At 38.4% G+C, this 21,864-nt stretch overlaps 2 protein-coding genes across 5 annotated transcripts in view; both read right to left on the bottom strand.

The window, feature by feature from the left end:
- LOC127618113 (phosphofurin acidic cluster sorting protein 2-like) overlaps nucleotides 1–15,349 on the bottom strand; it is a 52,479-nt gene extending 37,130 nt beyond the window's left edge. For all 4 annotated transcript variants that reach the window (XM_052090383.1, XM_052090386.1, XM_052090385.1 and 1 more), the window contains exon 1: nucleotides 15,027–15,349. In XM_052090383.1, coding sequence (XP_051946343.1) covers nucleotides 15,027–15,145 — 119 coding nt within the window. In that variant the 5' untranslated portion in view covers nucleotides 15,146–15,349. The remainder of the gene's footprint in view (nucleotides 1–15,026) is intronic.
- Nucleotides 15,350–17,085: 1,736 nt separating this feature from the next.
- On the bottom strand, nucleotides 17,086–21,609 carry LOC127618126 (serine/arginine-rich splicing factor 5-like). The gene is made up of 8 exons (XM_052090411.1): nucleotides 21,561–21,609; nucleotides 20,848–20,993; nucleotides 20,682–20,752; nucleotides 19,590–19,706; nucleotides 19,418–19,487; nucleotides 18,152–18,225; nucleotides 17,958–18,065; nucleotides 17,086–17,870 (listed from the first exon to the last, which is right to left on the bottom strand). Exons 2-8 carry the CDS (start codon nucleotides 20,971–20,973, stop codon nucleotides 17,657–17,659), a joined length of 780 nt encoding a protein of 259 aa, XP_051946371.1. The 5' UTR covers nucleotides 20,974–20,993; nucleotides 21,561–21,609; the 3' UTR covers nucleotides 17,086–17,656.
- Between the last annotated feature and the right edge of the window lie 255 nt (nucleotides 21,610–21,864).

Here is a 21,864-nt window from a genome sequence, read left to right as displayed (position 1 = left end):
GCTTCATTACACGTTTGGCTTCAGTTTTCAAGTGAAATGTCCAGTGGGAGGTGCCAAAACTGAGCAAAATTAGGTTGTAATCAGACAAGGTTTTTAAGGTGAATTTTAGATGGAGATTTTACTGAATAAAATGTACCTACCTCACCTAAAACTTTACCCTAAACCTAACCAATAGTGTCTGGTAAGATAAATGAGAGTTTAACAAAACAGACATCCTTACAGAAACAAATACATCAACAAAAAAATAAAAAATAATGAAACTGCAGTCTGTTTGAGCAGCCCAAACTAATGGGTCGCATATAACAATATTGGCTCAACCAATGGACACATAAGCCATGGAGTTTAAGGTGGAACTACTTGCTTATCCAAACAATGAGAGAATAAGGAAGAATATTTGAAGTAATTTTTTTCTGTCAATTCTGTTCAGTGCTGCTAGCTAAACTGGTAGAACATGGAGCTAGGAATGCCAAGGTCAAGGATTTGATTCCCAGGGAACACAAAAACATGTATAACTTGAATGCACTGCAAGTCGCTTTGGATGAAAATTTGGCATAAATGACACACTTCACCTTTAATGAAAACATTACAGTATGCACCCTCCAGAGTGAGTGAGGTTTTTAAAGGCCATTTGGTGGAACCATGTGTGTGTGTGTGTGTGTGTGTGTGTCAGAATCAGAATGATGGTCCAAATATTCTGTATGAGTCTGATGTGAGTAAACCCCAGAGAGCTGACCTACATTCACTGTGGAAGCAAAGAACTTAGACTCTTGCACACAATTCTAATAAGGTCAGTTTCATTTTTATTAGCTCAATTTGAAAGCCTACTCTTTAGTGTAACTGATAGAAGTGCAACAAACAACAAACACACTGCTCATTTGTGTTTAATGGTTTGGTATGTACAGAGGAGCCCCAATGTCTGATACCATATTGAAGCTCTGGGACTTTGATTTTAACCTGGAAATAAAAAGATTTTAATTAGGCCAGTGAAATAAGTGCATCTGGAGGATATAATCTGGCTGTAAAAACATTGAGTGAAAAGGCTCAGAGGGCATCTTATGTCATTAAAATCACGATTCGGCCAAATAAAATTACCAATTACAATTTGGACAAAATTATATAATTCTATTATAAAACAAATACCATTACATTGATGTGAAATATGGGGACCCATTACACATTTTCACCATTGGGATAAAACTCCAATAGAAAAAATTAAACCGGAATTTGCAGAAAACATTTTAGGTGTACATAGAAGCAACCCAAACAGTGCCTGTAGGGCTGAATTTGGTCTATACCCACTAAACATTGAAATTCAGATAAGAGTCGTACATTTCTGGCATCACCTCAAACAGTCTGATCCAGAATCTATCAAATATAAAGCCCTCCTAGCCCACAAAATCCCTGCTGTATCATATCCTCTGAATATTCTCGCACTGAAAATTATTAAAGAAAGAAATTTGAAATCAAAATCTAATTTATTGTTAAAGAAATTGACAAAAACCTAAAGCATGATCACAATGAAACATTAAAAACTGAATTTGACCTTCACAACAAATGCTATTCGACCCTAAACTGAACTACCAAATTCGCAAATGACTTATCAATTTAAAGAAGGATTCTGTCTAGATATAGACAAAGTGACCATGATCTAGAGATAAAGCGAGGAAGACATCACAGGTCCTGGTAACCGCAGAGGAGGATATGCAGACAGTGTGATACAAAACAAATAGAAGATGAGAAACTTATTTGCCCAAAGTAATAGACTGTCAGAGCAACATTCTTTTACCAATTTGAAACATTTCATCATTCATTCCATAAACTGTCTAATACATAGAAACTCACATATGTACTTGATGACAGAGAGAGTCCCTGACCTGTGAATAACAGAGATGGAATAAACTACCATTGATCCTCTTGGACAGACAGACAGAAGACATCAGTTTAATCCAAGTTTTTAAAACAGACAGGAGAACATGAACAGATGTATCCCTTTGCATTTCAATACAAGCATGCGTTTACTTGCACGCGCACATACACAGTTTACTTAATTCAGCTTATCAGTCACAGTTGTGTATTAACTTCCAGAGAACTGCAGTTACACACAAACACATGCTGAGAACTTTCTAGTCAACATACACATGCATCTCTCGTTCAAAAACAACTGACCTACATTTGTCTACATTCTCAGTGGGTCACACACACAAGTACTGTGTACCTCCACTGCATTTTCCCTATCGAAAGATAGAACAAGAACAGTTTTAGAGCAAAACATTGCACTAAAGTAGCTTGTTAGGTTTGAAATTGTAAATCAAAAGATGCAAAATGTATTTGGGCACTTTCTGTTGTCAAGCTTGGTGGGACTTTTTATTTATTTATTTATTTTCCCCCTTTTTCTCCCAATTTGGCATGCCCAATTCCCCATGCCCAATTCCCAATGTGCTTTTAAGTCCTCGTGGTCATGTAGTGATTCGCCTCAATCCGGGTGGCAGAGTACGAATCCCAGCTGCACATCTTATCAATTGGCTTGCTGAGCGCGTTGCCACAGAGACGTAGCACGTGTGGAGGCTTCAAGCCACCCACCACGGCATCCAGGATCAACTGGATCCACAGAGAACAAACCACATTATAGTGACCATGAGGAGGTTACCCCATGTGACTCTACCCTCCCTAGCAACCAGGCCAGTTTGGTTGCTTAGGAGACCTGGCTGGAGTCACTCAGCACACCCTGGGATTCGAACTAGTGAACTCCATGGGTGGTACAAACTGTGACTTTTTGGTTGTCAAACATAGCCATTGTCATTATAATGAACTACCTGTGGTTACTAGGACACCTGTGAAACTTTGTCACATTGGGATCAGTTGGTTAGAAAAATCAAGATAGTTTTGAGAAAAGGCAAAGCATAATTTGCTTTGCTTGGTTTGAGATTTTTTAACTCCTATCAAACTGTAATTTAGAGGAAAAAGCTAACAATGGACCTAAATCACTCACACCTCCATTTACCACATATTCTCAACTTAAGTACTTACTGCAGTGCTGTAGAGTACAGACAATGAATTGGTTACTAAAGTTATAAATTGGTTATAAAGCACAGAATAGAATTACCAAAAGTATCTCATAAAATGTATGTGAACATGAAACGTATGTACATGATGTATAGCATGTTTGGCTCATGCATATATATATATATATATATATATATATATATATATAAAACTGGATCTATCAGTGCAGCACATCATTCACCAAAGGAGGCGGTAAAACTGTCCACAATTTGAAATGCAAGTTGGAAAATCTGTAATGCTTTTTTAGGGTGACAATCCGTCCTTACCCCCGAACAGGACCAGAAAATGTCAGACTGGGAGGTCTAAATCACTTTAAATGCATATGCTTGTTTTCATATTGAAGGGATCTCTGTAGTCATACATATAGACATGTCATAAAAACATGTTAGTTTGCCATTTAAACCTATTAGTTTAATTTGAACCAACTCTGGGCACCTGCTGCGCGTGTGATAGAGGAAAAGAGCGTGCACGCACTTATTCAAGTGACTGCGAGAACAAGGCACTTTTTGATGAACACTTCGATGATCACAATAAATAAGTCTGAACGTGTATTTGTATTTTACCTCCATTTCAGTGAACTCGTTTACATTCAGCTGATCTGTTCGCTCATGAAGTTTGTTAGAGGTGGATATATCTGACATAGATATACATACTGTAACTCGCTCAGATTTTCAAGAAAAAGGAAACATTTCTGACTTTAAATAATTACATGTACAATAGGAAGTTTGCATTGCAGGGATGTACATGCAGATTTCAGATATAAAATCGGTGATGGAATGATTAATATTTAATCGATGAAATTAGATGATATTCTATTAAGTCAATAAGGATATTAGAATGTTTGGGCATAGCAATATGGCGGTGCAGTTGCTTCACAGATATGATGTCATGAGCAATCCAGTTCCATATTATATAAATCAGTGGTTTGGCTGCAGTTTTCCAGTGAAATGTCCAGCTGGGGGCGCAAAAAGCGAGTAAAATGGTGTTGTGTTCAGACAAGATTTTAAGGTGAATTTTTGATGGATATTTTTAAAACATACCATCCTAACCTAAAACTTTTGCCCAAACCTAACCAATAGTATTTTAAAATGCATAAGCGAAATGAAAAATCACATTTTCTGAAGCAACCACATCATTTCGAGCCGCTTCTATGACTCTGTCATGTCCAGTGTCAGCATGAGTTCATGGCTGAACTTCAACCATGGTCCTTTGATTGCAAGTCCAAAGCTCTATCAGGTGAGCTACCATGCAAGTGAAGATCATAAAATAGCAGGGTCTGAGTAAGAGAGAAAAATAAGTATTTATAAAGTCATTATCAGCCATTAAAGTCATGATTTGAGAGAAAGTGAATAACACACAGTCGTTGTAGCACCTCTAGTGTTCATTTAACTAGGAAAACTGCAGGAACTTTTGCCTGGAGACACGTATAACAAGTTTTGCAGTAATTGATATCCACAATATTCCTGAGTCCCATGATGCTAACTTCCGGTTAAGCGTAAATGATAGTTATTTTATGTACTAACGCAGCATTAAAAATGACAGAAACTCGAGAACAACTGATTACAGAATTATAGCGAGATGACATTGTTCTTGCCCACCTATCTGTTAATGATTATGGGTTGAGGATGATGACCAAATATCGCAAATAGAAGCATTTTAGTTATTTTGTTGTGTCTTTATCCATCGATGCAAGAACTTGAGCAGACTGACCTGAAAAGCTATGTAGCCTATTAGCGCCTTCACTGCTGTAAAGTTGGATGTGTTTTGAGAACTGTAGATAGTTGTGTTTATTTTAAAGCATATATTGAGTCTAGTCAGAACCTGAAGAGTTTGTTATACTGAGATTATGTATTTACTGCAGATGCAGGAGAGGTCCAGACAGCAGGATGCTCGATTACAGGACTCAGGCAATGAGACTGTCATGCTGCCGTTTTTCAGATAAAATGTAATTATTTTGTGGGAGATGAATGTGTAGTAAGCTCAATCTAACATTATAATTGTTACTTTACATCCAATATCCCTATCTAAATGCTATAACCTACATGAAATGTTTTAGTCTTGACTGAACAACTGATAATGTTGATAGACTGAATTTATTGTTCTTGTGTAGGAAATAATGATGTATTAGCAGCCACACAATAAACTGTACTGTACAAAAATAACTACATACAATACAAATAAACAAATTTATTTGCACATACATTATAAACATTGTAAACAAATTTCAATGTTCTCTGTAAAGCAACTATAAAACCATATATATTATTAAAAGCACAGTACAAATTAATGTCTTAATGAGTTAATGTCCACACTGTTTTCCAAATCACGCTTTTCCCCTTAAGGGAAGACATGCACATTGTGCAGACACTCAAAAAAAGTGAATTGCAGGCAGGAAAAATGCAGGAAAGAAGAAAATCAGAAAACAATACATTTCAAACATGATAAAAAAAATCTCACTGCTGTAGATCTAATAATTCTGGTCTTTCACTGTAGAATTGATCCATTTAGCATCACATCATGAAAACACTGTCACAGACTGTTCAGTTAAAACACTGTTCCTTTTTATACTCTATAATAATGCCATTTCAAAACATTCACAAAAAAGCAATGCTAAATAAATTTCAAACTCCTTGCTTTGCGAGTGGTTTCTGATCATAACATTGTTGTTTTAGACAACTTTAGTTTTGCTTAATTATTAGGATAACTGCACACATTGTCCGGGATATTTTTGAGACATTTTACAATATATAAAAAGCAAGAATCTAACCGCATCACACGCAAGCAAGCAGTGACCGGGTACGGGAACACACAAAACGCCAACTAATCACACTTTCGCTAGCCAACCGGAAATTCTGCCCACCTTGCGAAATACAGTGGAATCGCTGAGAATATTGTGGATAGAGTCATGTTTCACTATTTGACCAGGTTGGATTAGGCAGGTGCAGACTTTGAATACAAGCAATGGGAGTATGTTTTTTTATTTTTATTTCTGCACAGCTGTTATGCTAGGTGTGGAAGCAGGACAAGACAGACAGAGGTGCGGATCCAAACGCGGTATTTTATTTAAGATAAACAAATAAGAAACAAAAGGTAAACACAAAGAAAAGTCCACGAGGGGAAAACAGGAAACTAATGCACAACGAAACAGATATAAACACTATGAAACAAACTCTGAACTCGGGTAGGGAACACGGACTAGGCTTGACAACATGCAAGAAACGAAAACGATCGAAAGAGACTAAACAAAGAACCAGGGTTTAAATACACAGACAAAGTGGAGACTGAGACAGAGACACAGGTGAAAACAATGATGAGTGCAGGCAGTGGGGGAGGCCGGGAATTGTGGGAAATGTAGTTTAACACACGGACAGTGAGACTCAGGGCGGACAACAGGGAAAACGTGACATGGAATGGGATCGGTGACGGGTGAAACGGAAAACACGGAGCGGACAACAAGGAAACGTGAAATAAGCGTGATAGTGAAACAGAGAACATAGGGCAGACAACACAGGAATTGCTAAACATCACCTCAATATTCACGGGTTTGATTCTTTTCAACACTGAAGTCACTGAAGTATTGTTAGAAGCAAACTAAGCACATTTCTTTATTCATGATTATGAAGAACATGACATGAAACATTCAGAAAAGCCTGTGGCTCAAATTCTACATGGATGAAGTTGTACAAGCTTATGTGAACAATATCGTGCAAGACTGTACGAAATAGCCAACTTGTAAATGATGTACAACTTTTCATGAGATTGGATTGGACAAGCTATTGAGGGGCAGGGGGTGTGTGTGTGTGTGTGTGTGTGTGTCACAAAACCTCCAGAATTGACCAGACTCGAATCTGAAGAATCAAGAAACAAACATAGACAGGAGCAAAACACACATACACAAGTTTAATTTTCTTTCATGGTGGGAACTTTTCATTGACTTCATTGTTTTTATCCTGAGCTAATAATATTTTCTATCCCCTAACCTTCACACAAAACTTGATGCATTTCTACATTTTAATTAAGACATTATGTTTTCAGCCCTTTTTCTTCATGAGGACTGCTGGCTGCCCATTGTGTGTAATTGCAGGCAAAACCTGACCTACACACCTGCCCCTTATCCAACAGTAAGTGCTGAATAAGCAGATAATGTGCACTCAAGTTTCTCAGTGTCGTCAGTTCCTTTACTGTTATATTATGCACATAAAGCAGGTTCAATTTTTTCTTTGCTGTTCTTCCTGACAACATTTAAAGAGCACCTATTATGGTTTTTCAAATATTACCTTTCATAAAGTGTGTTATATGGCGGTTTGTGAATGTAAAATAAAAGATATATATCTATTTATTTTTAATTAAAGTATTAATCATATAATCAATATAATTAGGAGGTATAAAAAAATACATAAATGAATACAATAAATTTCACATAATTTAAAATAATTTCTATAAGCAATAACAAAGAGCATGTGTAATAAGAGTTGCATCGTCATTCTTCTTCCTATTAAAGACATTTAAATTTGAAGCATCTGTTATCCCTCCAAGTCAAGAACACACTTGCACACACACAACATAACAGAGGAATATGCTGCAAAGCAAAACAGCACTTTCTATATAAACAATATAGCTATTTTTCAAGCTCCTGTCAGTGTGTGTGTGTAAGAATGGCTGTGGGTGTGTTCAAGACAAAGGCACGACTGTTTATTCTCTCTGGGTGAGAACAGAGCACACACTCCAACACACACAAATATGACAGTCTAGCACAGTCTTTTCAATCACAGAGAGAGAAAGAGGGAAAGAGATCTATTGTTTTTACTGAAAATTATGGTCACTTGAGAAAACATAAAGGCCCATAAGGTGTTCACGCATACACACTGCATCACAGAGTCACTATAAAGGCTAGTGTGTATTAGAGGTCCTGGTGGTGAACTAAAGAACGGTGTAAGATCATGTTTCTAACTTGTAGGGGTGTAAATCAAGTTATCACAATATCTTAAAGTATATTGATTATCTTAGCCAGTGATCCGAGTGATGGCCAATAGTCTAAACTCTGCCAAGATACAATTTTGATTTGATTCAGGGGCCAGCGATCGATATAAAGATATTATACATTTTTTAAATTACAAATGCAACCAAAATATAATTTTGTGCAAACATGGATATAGCAGAACACAACTTCAGGCTTCAATCACTCTGCACACATCCGTGTCCCACATGAGAAGCATATTTAGTGCTTCGAGAAATCGAGATGAATATCATAAGGTTGCTGCATCACCTGATGGAAATGCATATGGACGTGGCTGGCATTAAAGTGTCAAAATAAAGGTGCATCTTAATAAAATTTACATCGATGTTTACGCATTGGACCAATAATATCGCATCGTTGGTTATTTAATTGATGCATTGTTACACCCCCTACTAACTTGTGTATCAACTTCTCCACTGGCCCTGCTCTAAATGTCCTGTCAGTCTCACATAATCATACATTTATTTTAATCATTTTCTCCCAGAGGTCAACTTACAATGCTTGTCAAATTTATTTGCCAAAAGAAAAGGCTTCATTACACTGAACATTACATTAAAGGAATATTCAGGGTTTACCACAAGTTAGGATCAATTAACAACACATATGGCACAATGTTGATTACCACAAACAAATTATTTCAGCTCATCTCTCCTTTTATTTACTAAAAATATTATTAACATTACAGTGAATTGTGCCAATTTTTGGCGAGTTTAGGAGGCAGAAATTTGAAGCTTATCATTTTATAAAAGCAATTTTTTTTCTACTTTTAAAATGCATGCATAGTATTATGTATTGTTTGTGGTTGTTTTTACTGTTTATGGCATTATGTTGTCATGGCAACAAAGTTGTTCAATTGGATATAACTTTACACAGAAAAGGTTAGTAATCAATTATATCACACTTAAATCATGTTAACATGCATATTATTTACGTCTTGTGGTCATACTTATAAAAGAGTGAGTATTTTAACATACAGATAATGTACAGATTGGCTCCACCATTTACTTCCATTGTAAGTGCCTCAATGTTTTTTGGCTTCGCTATACAATGTGCATAATTTCATTTAATTTAAACTGAGTGATCTCAGTTCAAGACACTCTGGGCTGTCATTAAGGATTAAACTTTATAGCACCAAATCATGTGACAAAACAACATGGAGCCGATCACAGCGGAGTTTGTCTTTGGGAGATACGCCAACAAAACTAGTCAAGAGGATCTGGTCTCTTCCGATATGCCATTTTGAAACTTTCAGTGATTTACCGTGAAATGGCACACTGTTAAACACAATGAACATGGACGTTGACTATAGGGATATTTTTCCCTTAGAAATCCTATTCACAGTGCATTATCACATTGAGTCAATGGGTTCATCCAAAAGCTGTAAAATGTTGCTTCCAGAGGCTTCATATGGAGTTATGATGAAAACAAGGTGCATTTTGAGTTTATTGCTAAGTGCATACAGTCCAAACATACAACCAAATGTTCAGTTTGAGGCTGTAGATGATGTTTGCACCCCTCAACGTGGTTGTCAGACATGGGACAATGGTAATCAGTACGTACTGTAGATTTAGAATTTATGATGCTAAATTTTATTTTAACATGGTTGGCAGTGATTGGATGATGCAGGCCATTACTTTGAATCAGAATTAATTATGCCAATTTCGGTTTTATAATTTGTTGATAGTGCAAAGAGAGGACATTGAGATTTTGTTGCCAAAGTAGAAAAAAAAACATTGTAAAATAAAAGCCAAATCAAGTAAAATATTTTTTTATTTGTGCTTTTCCCAAATCAAATTGTTCCAAAGCACCTTTACAGAAGAGTAGCTGCAATGTATGTAACGTCTCAAAAACACGAATAGCCAACACTCCTGGAAACAATAACAAATTAATAAAAAAGAAAATACAAATCTGTAAAAAAAAAAATTTTTTACAGCATTTTATCTGTAACAGTCTGGGAGTTTCTGGCTGACTTCAGCGTGACTCAATCAGTCAGAATCGGTCTCGGTTCTGACATCTTAATTGAAAGTGAGGATTACGGCAGCTGCAGTGATCTAATAAAAATCTGCCATCACACGTAATCAACACACAAGCTTCAGTCTTTGAGTTTGTACGTGTGACCAATTTTGCAGTGTGTGAATCAAAATGATCATTCTTATTAGACATGCAGCTGCTCAACACAAATTCGGTCATTTTTCTTATTAACACTCTATCAGACATCAGAGGAGATCTACATAAATCTACACTGGAACAAAAGATTGCAGATCTGCATTTCAGACTAAAGAAGAGTCTTCAGTCTGCCACAAACACTTCAGTACTTGAAGATGACAGTTGACTACTGATTCATAATCTCCAGAGGTCACCAACTTAGTTTGTAGGATGGTAGTTTAGTAGTTTGATTGAAGGATGGAGAGAAGAGGTAGACTGATATCAGTTTTACAGATTAAACAGTGCCGATATTTGCTCTTTGGAACTACCGGTTATCTGCAAAAATCTATGCAGATAGTTTATTTTTTTTTATTCCTCGTGTCCAGTGCTAGAGAATTCTACAGTAAGAACGGCTTGGTTCTACAGTATAACAGTGGCCTCCAGAAGTGAAATAAAGACAATCACTGACACTAAGGGGATTTGTTGTCTCTAAATCTTTCATCTTTGACAATATTCATTAGTTAAATGTGTTATTTTGATTAGTTAAATGTTCTAAGTTAAAGTAGGAGAATGCAAAGAAAAATGCAATACAATAACTATAGTTGTCCCTCTTCAACATCATATCTTGTGAATAATAATAAACCTTATTCCTCATTAAACCTCATCTAGTGACATATCCATGTACTATATACAAAACTCTTCATCTGGTGAATCTATAGGCTATAAAAATCTTAATTTGGTTCATACTTAATACAGAGCATTTTAACGGTCAAGGGATTAAGAGAAAGCGATTTAACACACCTGGGAATCCCCTGGACTGTGGCTTAATGTGGTCATGTAATCGCATAAGTGGCGTTTACACAGGTTTTTAGGTAACGCGTATGTGCATTAAAAGACCGGAAAACAAAGTCATAGGATGGAGCCCAACAGAATGTCAACACAGCAAAAGAATTCAACATTTCTGGGTGTACAGTGGGAAAAGCATGTACACTACCCATTTATACACACCAATGAAAAATATTGACTGTCCCTCATGTTCGCAACTATGCACTCAAACATTGGGGGGATCCCAGAGTTTTACGAAAGATGGAAACCCCACTATTGCAGTGCAATTCTGCTGCAGGTCACAATGGAAACAAACACAGCAACAACTATGGAATAACATGAAATAAAGCGAAACAAATAAGAATAAAATAGTGAAGTCTTTCCCAGATGCCATGTTTGTTATTTACACAAGCATCGCTGGGCAATTACGTTGCTGTGGAGAAAGCTGCTCACTGACTAAACCGAATGTATATTGGTGTAAAGAAAATGCTGCTAACACGGCTTATGTAAATGCATACACAGATTTCAAGCCTGAAGCAGCGGTCTCGCAATAAACAGCTTTCTGGTGTCCATGTAAATGTGGTACATGTCTGCGCAAGGGATGCCGCAGTGTGAGCTTTTGACAGTTCCCGTCTGAGAAAACAAATCAAGGTTAACTTGTTTTATGATTATTTGCAAAAATTATGCAGCAGCGCTGAGGAGAGAAAAGGCATATCACAATTGAACGTGTTAGTGGATGCATTTCTTAGGGATGTATGGACTCTAAAGGGCAGCCATACAATAGGAAAACTGCTAAATACACAATAAATACAAAGGAGGTGTATATTATATGAGACGCTCCAATATAGGGCACAGCACTGCTTATCTGTAAGATTATTGTGGCTGCAAAACATAGTTCATGTCATCCAACAGTTTTATCAACTGCAACAGTTTATTAAAACAATCTGTTGTCTGTCAGACATCCCACCATGCAGAATCAGCAACAGACTCCATAAAAATACTGTCCTTTAATCTGTTCACAACAACACCTCATAAATAAACCAGTGAGTGGACTATGCATAATAGTGCACTAATTTTAACATACATGATCTGCTGATGAATCTATTATCGGTATCTAGGTAGGTTTACTCTTCCTCAAAGCACTCAATATACACACATTCAACACCAAACTCAAACATTTACTTAAACACAAGAAATGGAGCATGACTGTGTTTTCGCAAAGCAGTACAGAACACTAAACATAACCACTTGTTTTGCGGTAAACCATTCACATATTTATAACAGCACACACACACACACATCCACTTGTGGTTTTGACAACATAAAACACACTTCGTCTGTCAGACCCATGTTTCCTTTTTTTTTATGCATTGCTATCTCACAGTCTCTTAAAAAAAACATATCTATTATGCAAGTGTGTTTAGAGTCCAGGGTTATATGAAACAAAAACAGCAAACAAACAGACATTTTAATATCTATACACACAAAAAAAAGAGACCATTTCAAGACAAGAATCCCAGCGACACATTTCTTACTGTTTCTAAGATAAGACAAGCTAGCTAACAACCCAAAATAAGAACCAGTCCTTGTGCTACATCAGGTGGACACAGCTTATCATGGTGGGCCCAGCCAATCAGCCAGAGTTTACAAACGAGGCCACACCCACTGCAGTGGAAGTCCACAGGGGGAAAATCCTCCAGAAAAGTTCAGAAGACCAGCTAATGCAGTTAATTAGCTCATTATGAACTAAAGTTAATTTCATATTATAATAGACATGTAAGTGTCTATCTGTGATGTGACTGCACTGCTTTTCTCAAATTCTGCTCTCACTTGCAATAATGTGCTCAGAATATTACTATATTTTAACATAATTAACACAGTATGAATTCTACAAACAAAGGCTGTGATCCTCACACACATACAATGAGCAGACAAAGGGCCTGAGGGAAAATGTGCATTTGCTACAGTCTTGAATCTTTTATTCTGATCAAGAATTTATAAGGCACATCTCCCTCTCTCTATTCTCATCCATCTCTGTTTGCTCCAACTGTTTAAAGGGATAGTTCACCCAAAAATGAAAATGCTCTTATCATTTACTCACCCTCATGCCATCCGTGTAAGACTTTCTTTCTTTTCCAGAACACAAACACTTAGAAGCTCCAAAAAGCACACAAAGGCAGCATAAAAGTAATCCATGAGACTCCAAAGGTAAAATCCATGTCTTTAAAAGTGAGAAGATGAGAAGAATAAATACATATTTAAGTCTTATTTTTACAATAATCATCCACTTTCACATTCTTCTTTTGCTTTTTGCAATTCGCATTATTTGTGCAAAACGACACCTACTGTGCAGGGAGGAGCATTGATATTAAAAAATTACTCAAATATTGATGTTTCTCACCCACACTTATATTGCTTCAGAAGACATGGATTAAACCCTGTATGGATTACATTTATGCTGCTTTTATATGCTTATTTAAACTTCAATGTTCTAGCCAACATTCACTTGCATTGTGAGGACCTACAGTGCCGAAATAATCTTCTAAAAACCTTTATTTGTGTTCAGCAGAAACAGAAAGCTACACAGATCTGGGATGGTATGAGGGTGAGTGAATGATGAGAAAATCTTAATTTTTGTGTAAACTATCCCTTTAAGATCACACTATGCATGTGGACACCACCCTCAGCTCATCATTAGATCTGTTATATGGGTTAGAAACAAAAACAACCTGCATGCCAGCACACTTACAGTGCCAGTCAGGCCCATTTTATTAGCAGCTTCTTTGTTCCAGTACAACACAGAGTGTTTTGATCCCATTTGTGGCTTGGAAAGAAGGAGAGAATGTGACAAAGAGAAAATCAGAAAGAAATAGGGAATGCTTCTGTTCTTTTGATACCATCGATACTCATGACAAAGGGCTGAATGAGTCTCAGAAACTCTGGATCAGAACATTTTGTTTTGGTGATCCAGCAGATCCACCGGGTTTAACTGGTTTGACCCTGACGTTTGAACCGGCCCGTGATGACAGTTGGATCCCTCCAACTGAACCGATTCATAACAAACCGCGCGTGCGCGTCGCGAGAAAGGCACGCTGGCATCACAATGGCAAAATAGTTTTTGAGCTCACGGAAATGACAACGCATCAGAATAGAAATGACACATAGAAACGTGCAACACTGTATGTGACATTGTGTGATCATTGTTTTTAATAATCAAATAGCGGCCGGGTCACATTTAAACTGCCCATGGTGACTGGCAGAGCAATGCGTAATATCTGCAGGGCACCAAGAACACCACTGGATTTGTGCTGTGCCACCGTGATCCGATGATGACATCGGTGCGATACAATGACAGTCTTACAAGTTCACACCAATGTTGGGTAAGTTACTCTAAAAAAATAATTCATTACTAACAACTAATCTTCTAGTGTAATTACATTACTGTACTAATTACTCTGTCTGAAAAGTATTGCATTCCTTATTACTAATTACTTTCTAAAACCTTTATCAACCTCGACCAGATGAAAAATAAAAGCATAAACTTAAAACTGTTCTTTTCATTCTTTCAAATAAAACATATACATCAAATAAATTATTAATGATCTGGCCAAATAATTTAAGGTGGCAGCGTTAAATTAGAAAACATATATTTTAACATTAGACGATAAATATCGATTTTAAATTCCCTATTATTTTATATAGAATTGTTATATAGTCTATAGGCCTACAGTATTCAACGCAATTACATCAGAACTAATTAAATTATTTAATATTTTAGAGTAATCCTTTACTTTACTTTTCAATGAAAAAGTATTTTAATAACATGCATTACACCCAACACTGGTTCGCACACACAAACACACCCTTTCTGTCTCCTTTCTGTCTTGACACATACAAAACACCACTCCCCGTCACCGTGCACCTGCCTCCCCGCTGATAAATAACACACATGGGCGTCCTATCACATACGACTCACCTGGGGATGCAGTTGGGAGATGAGCCGTCTATCTCCCAGGTGGCGAACAGGTTCATTGGCACCGGTCTGTTGAGCGCCCCGCTCCCTGGGAAGCTCAACCGGCCACTTCTCTCCGCCATGCTCGCTGCTGGTGTCCCGTTCACCTCCAAACGTCACGGTGAGCAAACTTTTCCTTCTAGATCGCGCTGGACCTAAACCCCCTCTAAAACGCGTATAAATCCGCTGGCCTCCGACAACTGTTCACGGGTGAAGCAGGGATTCTTGGACGGTTTCGCCGTGCACTTCATGCCGCTGTGGTTCTGCTCATGACAGTATTTCCTCACCGTGCACGCAGCGCTAGCGACAAGAAACTGCACCAGCCCTCTCTCGCTGCAGGAAGTCACGTGACCCTTCGTTATTCCAGACGACTGGCGCATATGCGCGCTGGCACATTTACTCACTGGACTCAGGATGATGGGTAGATAACGGAACAGCTCATGTATCTTGGAATTGCTAATTCAAATGAATACTTCACCCAGAAATGATAATTATTCTATCATTTACTCCCCTTTCTTCTGCTGAACACAAACGAAGATTTCTAGAAGAATATTTCAACTCTGTAGGCCTACAATGCAAGTAAATGGAGACCCAAATTTTGAATCGCCAAAAAGCACATAAAGGCAGCATAAAAGTAATCCACACGACTCCAGTGGTTTAATCTGTATCTTCTGAAGCAATATGATAGGTGTGGGTGAGAAACAGATCAATTGAAAGTTATTTTATACTAAAAATCTAAAAATGTTGGCGATTTGCATTCTTCGTGCATATCTCCACCTACTGGACAGGGAGGAGAACTTATAGTAAAAAAGATCTGTTTCTCACATCTCATCTCTGAAGACATGGATTTAACCACTGGAGTCTTATGGATTACATTGTATGGACCTACTGAGCTGAAGTTTACTTCTAAAACTCTTAGTTTGTGTTCAACAAAAGAAAGTCGAACACATCTGGAATGGCATGAGGGTGAGTAAATGAGAATTTTCAGTGATAATGTTTGTAACTAGTACAGAATTGTGTCGCAAAAATCCCTGACAACCCCAAATGTGCCGGTGTTTAAAATAGTTAAAACACGTATTTAATGGCACGCTATTCTAAACAGCATTGACGAGGAAAACAGGAGAAAACACTGTGCCATACATACAACTACTTTACATACTACTGTACATAGAAGGCACTCATTTTTCCAATACAATCATTTTAAATCAATATTATTTTTAGCTTCTTTCCTTTTTTTAATTAACGACAGAAACATTGTTTTGTGCTATAACTAAAAAAAATGAATAGTTGAGAAAACTAAAAGTATCATGGCAGCAGACTGCAAGCGATTTGTTTTACTTTGAATAAAAGGTGTCGCAGTGCACCGAGGACACTCTGTATGGGCAAAATGCAAAACCATTAGGTGGAGGCATTGAGGGACTGCTTTGTCCACGGACACTGCGGAGGATTCAAAACGTCTCCTTTTCATACCTCACTCTTGGTTGCCAGGATCCTCATAGCAACAGACATCAATTTAAAATACTGTCAAGTGTGCTTACAATCACTGTGGGGAAATACGTTGAGTGAATCAATAATTCCCATTTCGGTGTGCCACGCATATGATGGGGCCTCTCTCTAGGCAGTATTGATTTTTATTTTATTTTTTTAAAGTCAGCTACTGAGTGATGTAGCTTTAAAGATCTGTGCCGATTAAACTCTTTCAGACGTTTGAAAATGACAGCTCTGTTGGACCTTTACATGTCAATCCAAGCTTGTTTTTGATACATTACTGTTTGTAACCAAGCCATTAAATACAAAATAAATATTACATTTTGACTCCCTCCAATCATCTGGTGCAGGACTAAATTTAATTTACATTAGTCATTTTAATAGTTCATAAATGTTTGGCATTTAAAAAGGTTTCATCTTTGCAAAGCAGCAGCCCCACCTAGTGGACTGTGGTTAACACTAGCACAGAAAGTGAATTGCTCTGAGCTTTTGAAAACAGCAAAAAAAAAATGCTCCCATTGCGAACAAAACGATTCATATCAAAAGTTTAATTTGCAGTATCAGATATCACAATTAACAATGAAATAAAGCTTCTCTAAAAATACCACCCCACCATGGCAGAAGCACAGCGGTATAACGAGAACATTAATAAGGAAAGCGTAGACTTCCAATATCCATCTCTGCCAAATATCAATATACTTTATTCCAGAGTGTATATACAGGTATAAATTTGATGAACCACAAACACTTAAAAAAAAAACAAAAAAAAAAACACATGCAGAGTTGGAAAAACAAAACCCACACAAGTTCTCTACAGAAGTACTCTAGGTTTGTTATTGACCAAATAAAAAAAAAAATTCAAATGAAGCAAGACCATGTGAAAATCTTTAGTCTTCAATTTTAGCCCCATAATCAACTAAACCTCTTCAGCATTAATAATGCAACACAAAACATCTTCAAAACACACCCATTCAAGTCACAGTAATTTACACTAAAGTAGCACAATTTGACATATGCCACACTAATAAGTAAAAAAAAGCTCAGCCTCTCCATCTCATACACACACGCACACACACACACACACACACACACACACAATACACGTCTCAGTGCTGACTCTCCACAGAGGCAGACCGAGACCGACTCTGTTTCCTTGGAGCGGGAGACGGAGAGCGGGAGGGAGAGCGGTTGGAAGATTTCTCTGGAGTACGACTGACTGAGCGGCTGCGGGAGCGTTTGCTTCCACGCTCAGGACTGCGACTGCGACTGGCTGAACGGGAACGGGAGCTGCTCCTGCTTCGGGAACGACTCCTGCTCCGACTGCGGAGGAAAAATTAAGATTTAGGGTTAGATTTAGTCAACTGAAACAGTCTTTAAAAGACCCCTGTGCAATTGTGCATTACGTACTTCCTCTTATGATCTTCGTACAGCTTGAGTTTGCGTCCATTCAGATCGGTTCCATCCAACTTTTCAAGGGCGTTCTTCATATCACTGTGGGAAGCAAACTCAACCACCCTGTAAAACAAAGTCAGTGTATTCATCATTAGATGCACTTGACAGTAATACAATTTTTGTAACTGTAACTATGCACAAGACCTTACCCTTCATTCTTATTGGTCCGGTGTGCATCCACAAAGGTTACCTCTCCCACCTTCCTCATCAAGTCCTTCAGATCCTGCAGGAAAGCACATGGCATTTAATGACAATACACAAATCCAAACAACTGACCCACACACAGCAGCTTAGCACTCGCACATGAAATGCACTGCATTCTGCAGCATCTGCTCTGAGAACTCCAATCTATACAACTAAATTGTGCACCGATGCTGCAGTGTGCACCTGTCGAAAGCACCATCGACTGATGTCATCTTACCAGTTGGTATTTGTTCCAGTTATAAAACTACTGGAGCGTTTTCGGCAACACGACTCTGATGGAAGTGACACGCCTGGGGTTTGACTAAAAACTAGTTCGGAGAACAGGTTCTCATTATGTGAGGTAGATTTTCGCATATCGTAAACTACTGGTTGGAACCTGGAACCTCTCTCCATTTACATCTAACGCCAGATTTAAGTGTAACGTTTTCCAGCTCAATGGCAGAACCCTCTTTACCATGTAACTACCCAGTGTGATGAGCTACTTACCGTTCCAAACCATAGAAGGCATTAGCAAAGAGCCACTTGTCCAAATAGCAAACGGAAGCAATGAAGCATTAAAACGACCTCGGACTCGACCCATCCGGCCTCCGTAAGAACGGACCCCACCAGAGAGAGAGAGAGAGGATGGGGGAGGGGCCAAAACCCTGCATCCCTCCCCGCTTCAGCACCAACAGAATTAGACCCAAACAGCAGAGCGAGGGGGATGGAGCAGATCTGACATCACAGACCCTCAAGAGAGCGGCTACCCAGCTCCTCTAAGGCTATCCTGCGCTACGGCTCTGTCTGGAGCTACGGACCCAGCCAAGACTTAGACCAGCAGACACTGCGTGTCGGGTGAGGCACCACAGGGACACTATTCAGAACACAACCAGGGGAGGGCGCTATGCACCTCGGAGGCTGTGCATGCAACTCCAATTAAAGAATACCAGACCACAGCTGTTAAAGAAAAGGTTTGAAAAACATGGGTCTGGGTTAGAGAACCTTTTAGCATTACAAATCATCATTTCACTTAAGTAAGGTTTGGCTGAGGAGAAGAGGAAATTGTACATCCAGGTTACTCACAGAAACATTGACAGTTTTTGAAAGTAACAAAGGTGATAAAAGGTTGTGTTGTTGTGCTGGTGTCAAAGTCAAAAGAAATACAGGGAAGATAAAACACTACAACAGCAAACTGCTGTACTGCTCTGTTGCTTCCCCACGACAGTGCTCACCTGCCAGCTGATACGGGAGGACAGGTTCTCCACAATGATTCGGTGTTCTGTGCGCACTGGTGGGCCGTACCTGCGAAAGGATCAGGAGGTTTACACGATTGATTGGACTATTTTGCACCGATAAGAATAATCATACTCTTGTGTACAATGCAAAACCTCAATGCCGGCATACCTGGAACCAGCACTGCGAGACTGACGATATCCTCCGAAGCGTGGAGAGAAACGCCCTCCTCCCATTCCTGGACCGCCACCTCTTCCACGACGAGAGCGGGCATGCTCGATGGTCACCCTGGAATTAAAGACAATGGTTAAAACAGACCATTGAAAGCATTAAACAATCCTGAAACAAGGGATGTGCAGGAGTAATTACTCAGTTTTAAATGCCCATCTAGAAAAACACTAGACTATCCTGCAACATTGCCTCCTATGGGCAAAATTACACTCCTCCAAACTCAAACAGTTACAACAATGCATTGGGTGGGATTGTGGATACACATTTAACTTTGGTACACAGCATAGTTTCTGTATTTAAAGCTTTAAGTAACACTTTCAAGAGATTTTAATAAGTAAAATGTATAAAACTGTACCTAACAATTTGGGCAAACTAGCTTTAGAAAAGGTCAATTTTTATCCACAAGATAAACGGGTTTAAAAGTTGCAGTTAGCTTATTTTGCTAGACAGCTAGACCTTCATAGCAGCGCCATCTTTGATTTTTGATGGCATTGAGGCTGTGAGGATAGACGTGGTCTCTTCAACGGGCTGTACTGTAGTTTAAATAGCTTTTGGGATCACTCCACAGATAAAAAAAAAAAAACCTTAAAAACACTAGTTGTGGAAAATCAAATGGGATCAAAAGAACTTCATATCAAGCTTTCTATTGAAGAGATGTCTATCCTTCACAGCCTCATTTTCATTTCTGTTAAAAATGGCGCTACGGTGCATAAGGTCTATGGGTGCATTTGCAAAAACCCCAATAGGCTATACATTTCAAGCACGTCATACTACATTTACTAACTTAAATTTAAGTAATTGATTACAAGTTGTGTGCATGCATGTGTACTCCACTGCAAAAATTACTCAAAACGTCAGTCCTTTTTTTGAAAGAATTGATCAATTGCACTATACTACCATTCTGACCTAATTTGCATTTAAATTGCTATTTGGATTTATTATTATAAACTGAAGTCCTGCACAATGACAAAAAGAGCTGAATTGAATCTACACGAGGACAGATGTTATAAACCTGTCAGGATTCAGTCTTACCTCTCACTGCAAAGTTCTTTCCCGTTCAGCTCATACACTGCATCATCTGCGTCCCTGTGGTCGTCAAACTCCTGAGAAAATGAGACGGCAGGGGGCAGTGAGACATAAGATTATGCAAACACCCCCTAAACGAAGAAGCCCAAGTGTGTGTCGAATCGATACGCACCACAAAGCCGAACCCGTTTTTCAGGTTGATCTCCCGGATGCGTCCGTAGCCCTTGAAGAACTTCTCCACGTCTCTTTCACGAGCATGGGGGCTCAGACGGCCGATAAACACACGACAACCACTCATGATGAAAGGTTCAAGGATATCTGAGAAAACAGGTTATTGATTAAACTGCCATTACACGCCAAGTACTTTGCTCAGCAGGAAAATCAGCACTTGAGCGCCGCCCTACTGGTAACACACGGCGAATCTTCACAAAATGAACTAGATTGCTAAATAATCATTTATGAAGTCCAAACAGTCCACGCAAATCATTACTACGTTTCCTAAAACGTGACAGCACGATAAACATTTGTGGAAACGAGGATTAGCAAAAATTAGCAACCTCGTGTCTGATTAAAACGCCATCATATAGACACAAATTAAACCAAAAAACATAATATAATATAACCCCAATACAACCAACTATCCTCTTAAGAAAAGTAATAGAAATCTAAGTGAATAACTCCGACTGAAGATGCAAACACAGATCTGTCGGGCGGTTCAGGCCTCATCGACATGCGCAGCCATATTTACTAGATGTTTAACAGCAAAATCGAACAATCTACAGTTAAAATGAAACTTATTTTGTACTAACAAAATTCGAACAAATGAATAAAAAAAATTAACTGAAAACAAGAAATATTTCGAAATATTCTGCTTCGTCATCTCACCTCTGCTTATAAGACTTAATGGCGTTGGTCTCGAGAATGGCGAATGCGGTTGCGCGCCCATGTATTTATATAAATCGCGCGCGCGAGGGGGAGGGGAAGGACGGATGGGGCTCGTGAACTTGTTCGTAAACGTTACAAACAAATGGTGTCTGTCTCATAAGCTCTGCAATTGCTCATACCAGCTATTTCATTTATTTAATTTAGGCCTGTTAGGTGCCTATTTATTACACTTTATACGTTAAGCACTTTACTCTTTTCCAGCTGGAACTGGTTTGATCCAGTCTGGAATAGTACCGGAAACCGA

The sequence above is a fragment of the Xyrauchen texanus genome, chromosome 24 (assembly GCF_025860055.1).
Source record: "Xyrauchen texanus isolate HMW12.3.18 chromosome 24, RBS_HiC_50CHRs, whole genome shotgun sequence".
NCBI classification, from domain to species: Eukaryota; Metazoa; Chordata; class Actinopteri; order Cypriniformes; family Catostomidae; genus Xyrauchen; species Xyrauchen texanus.
Note: the sequence above shows the minus strand (reverse complement) of the source record. Positions and strands in the feature narration are given on the sequence as shown.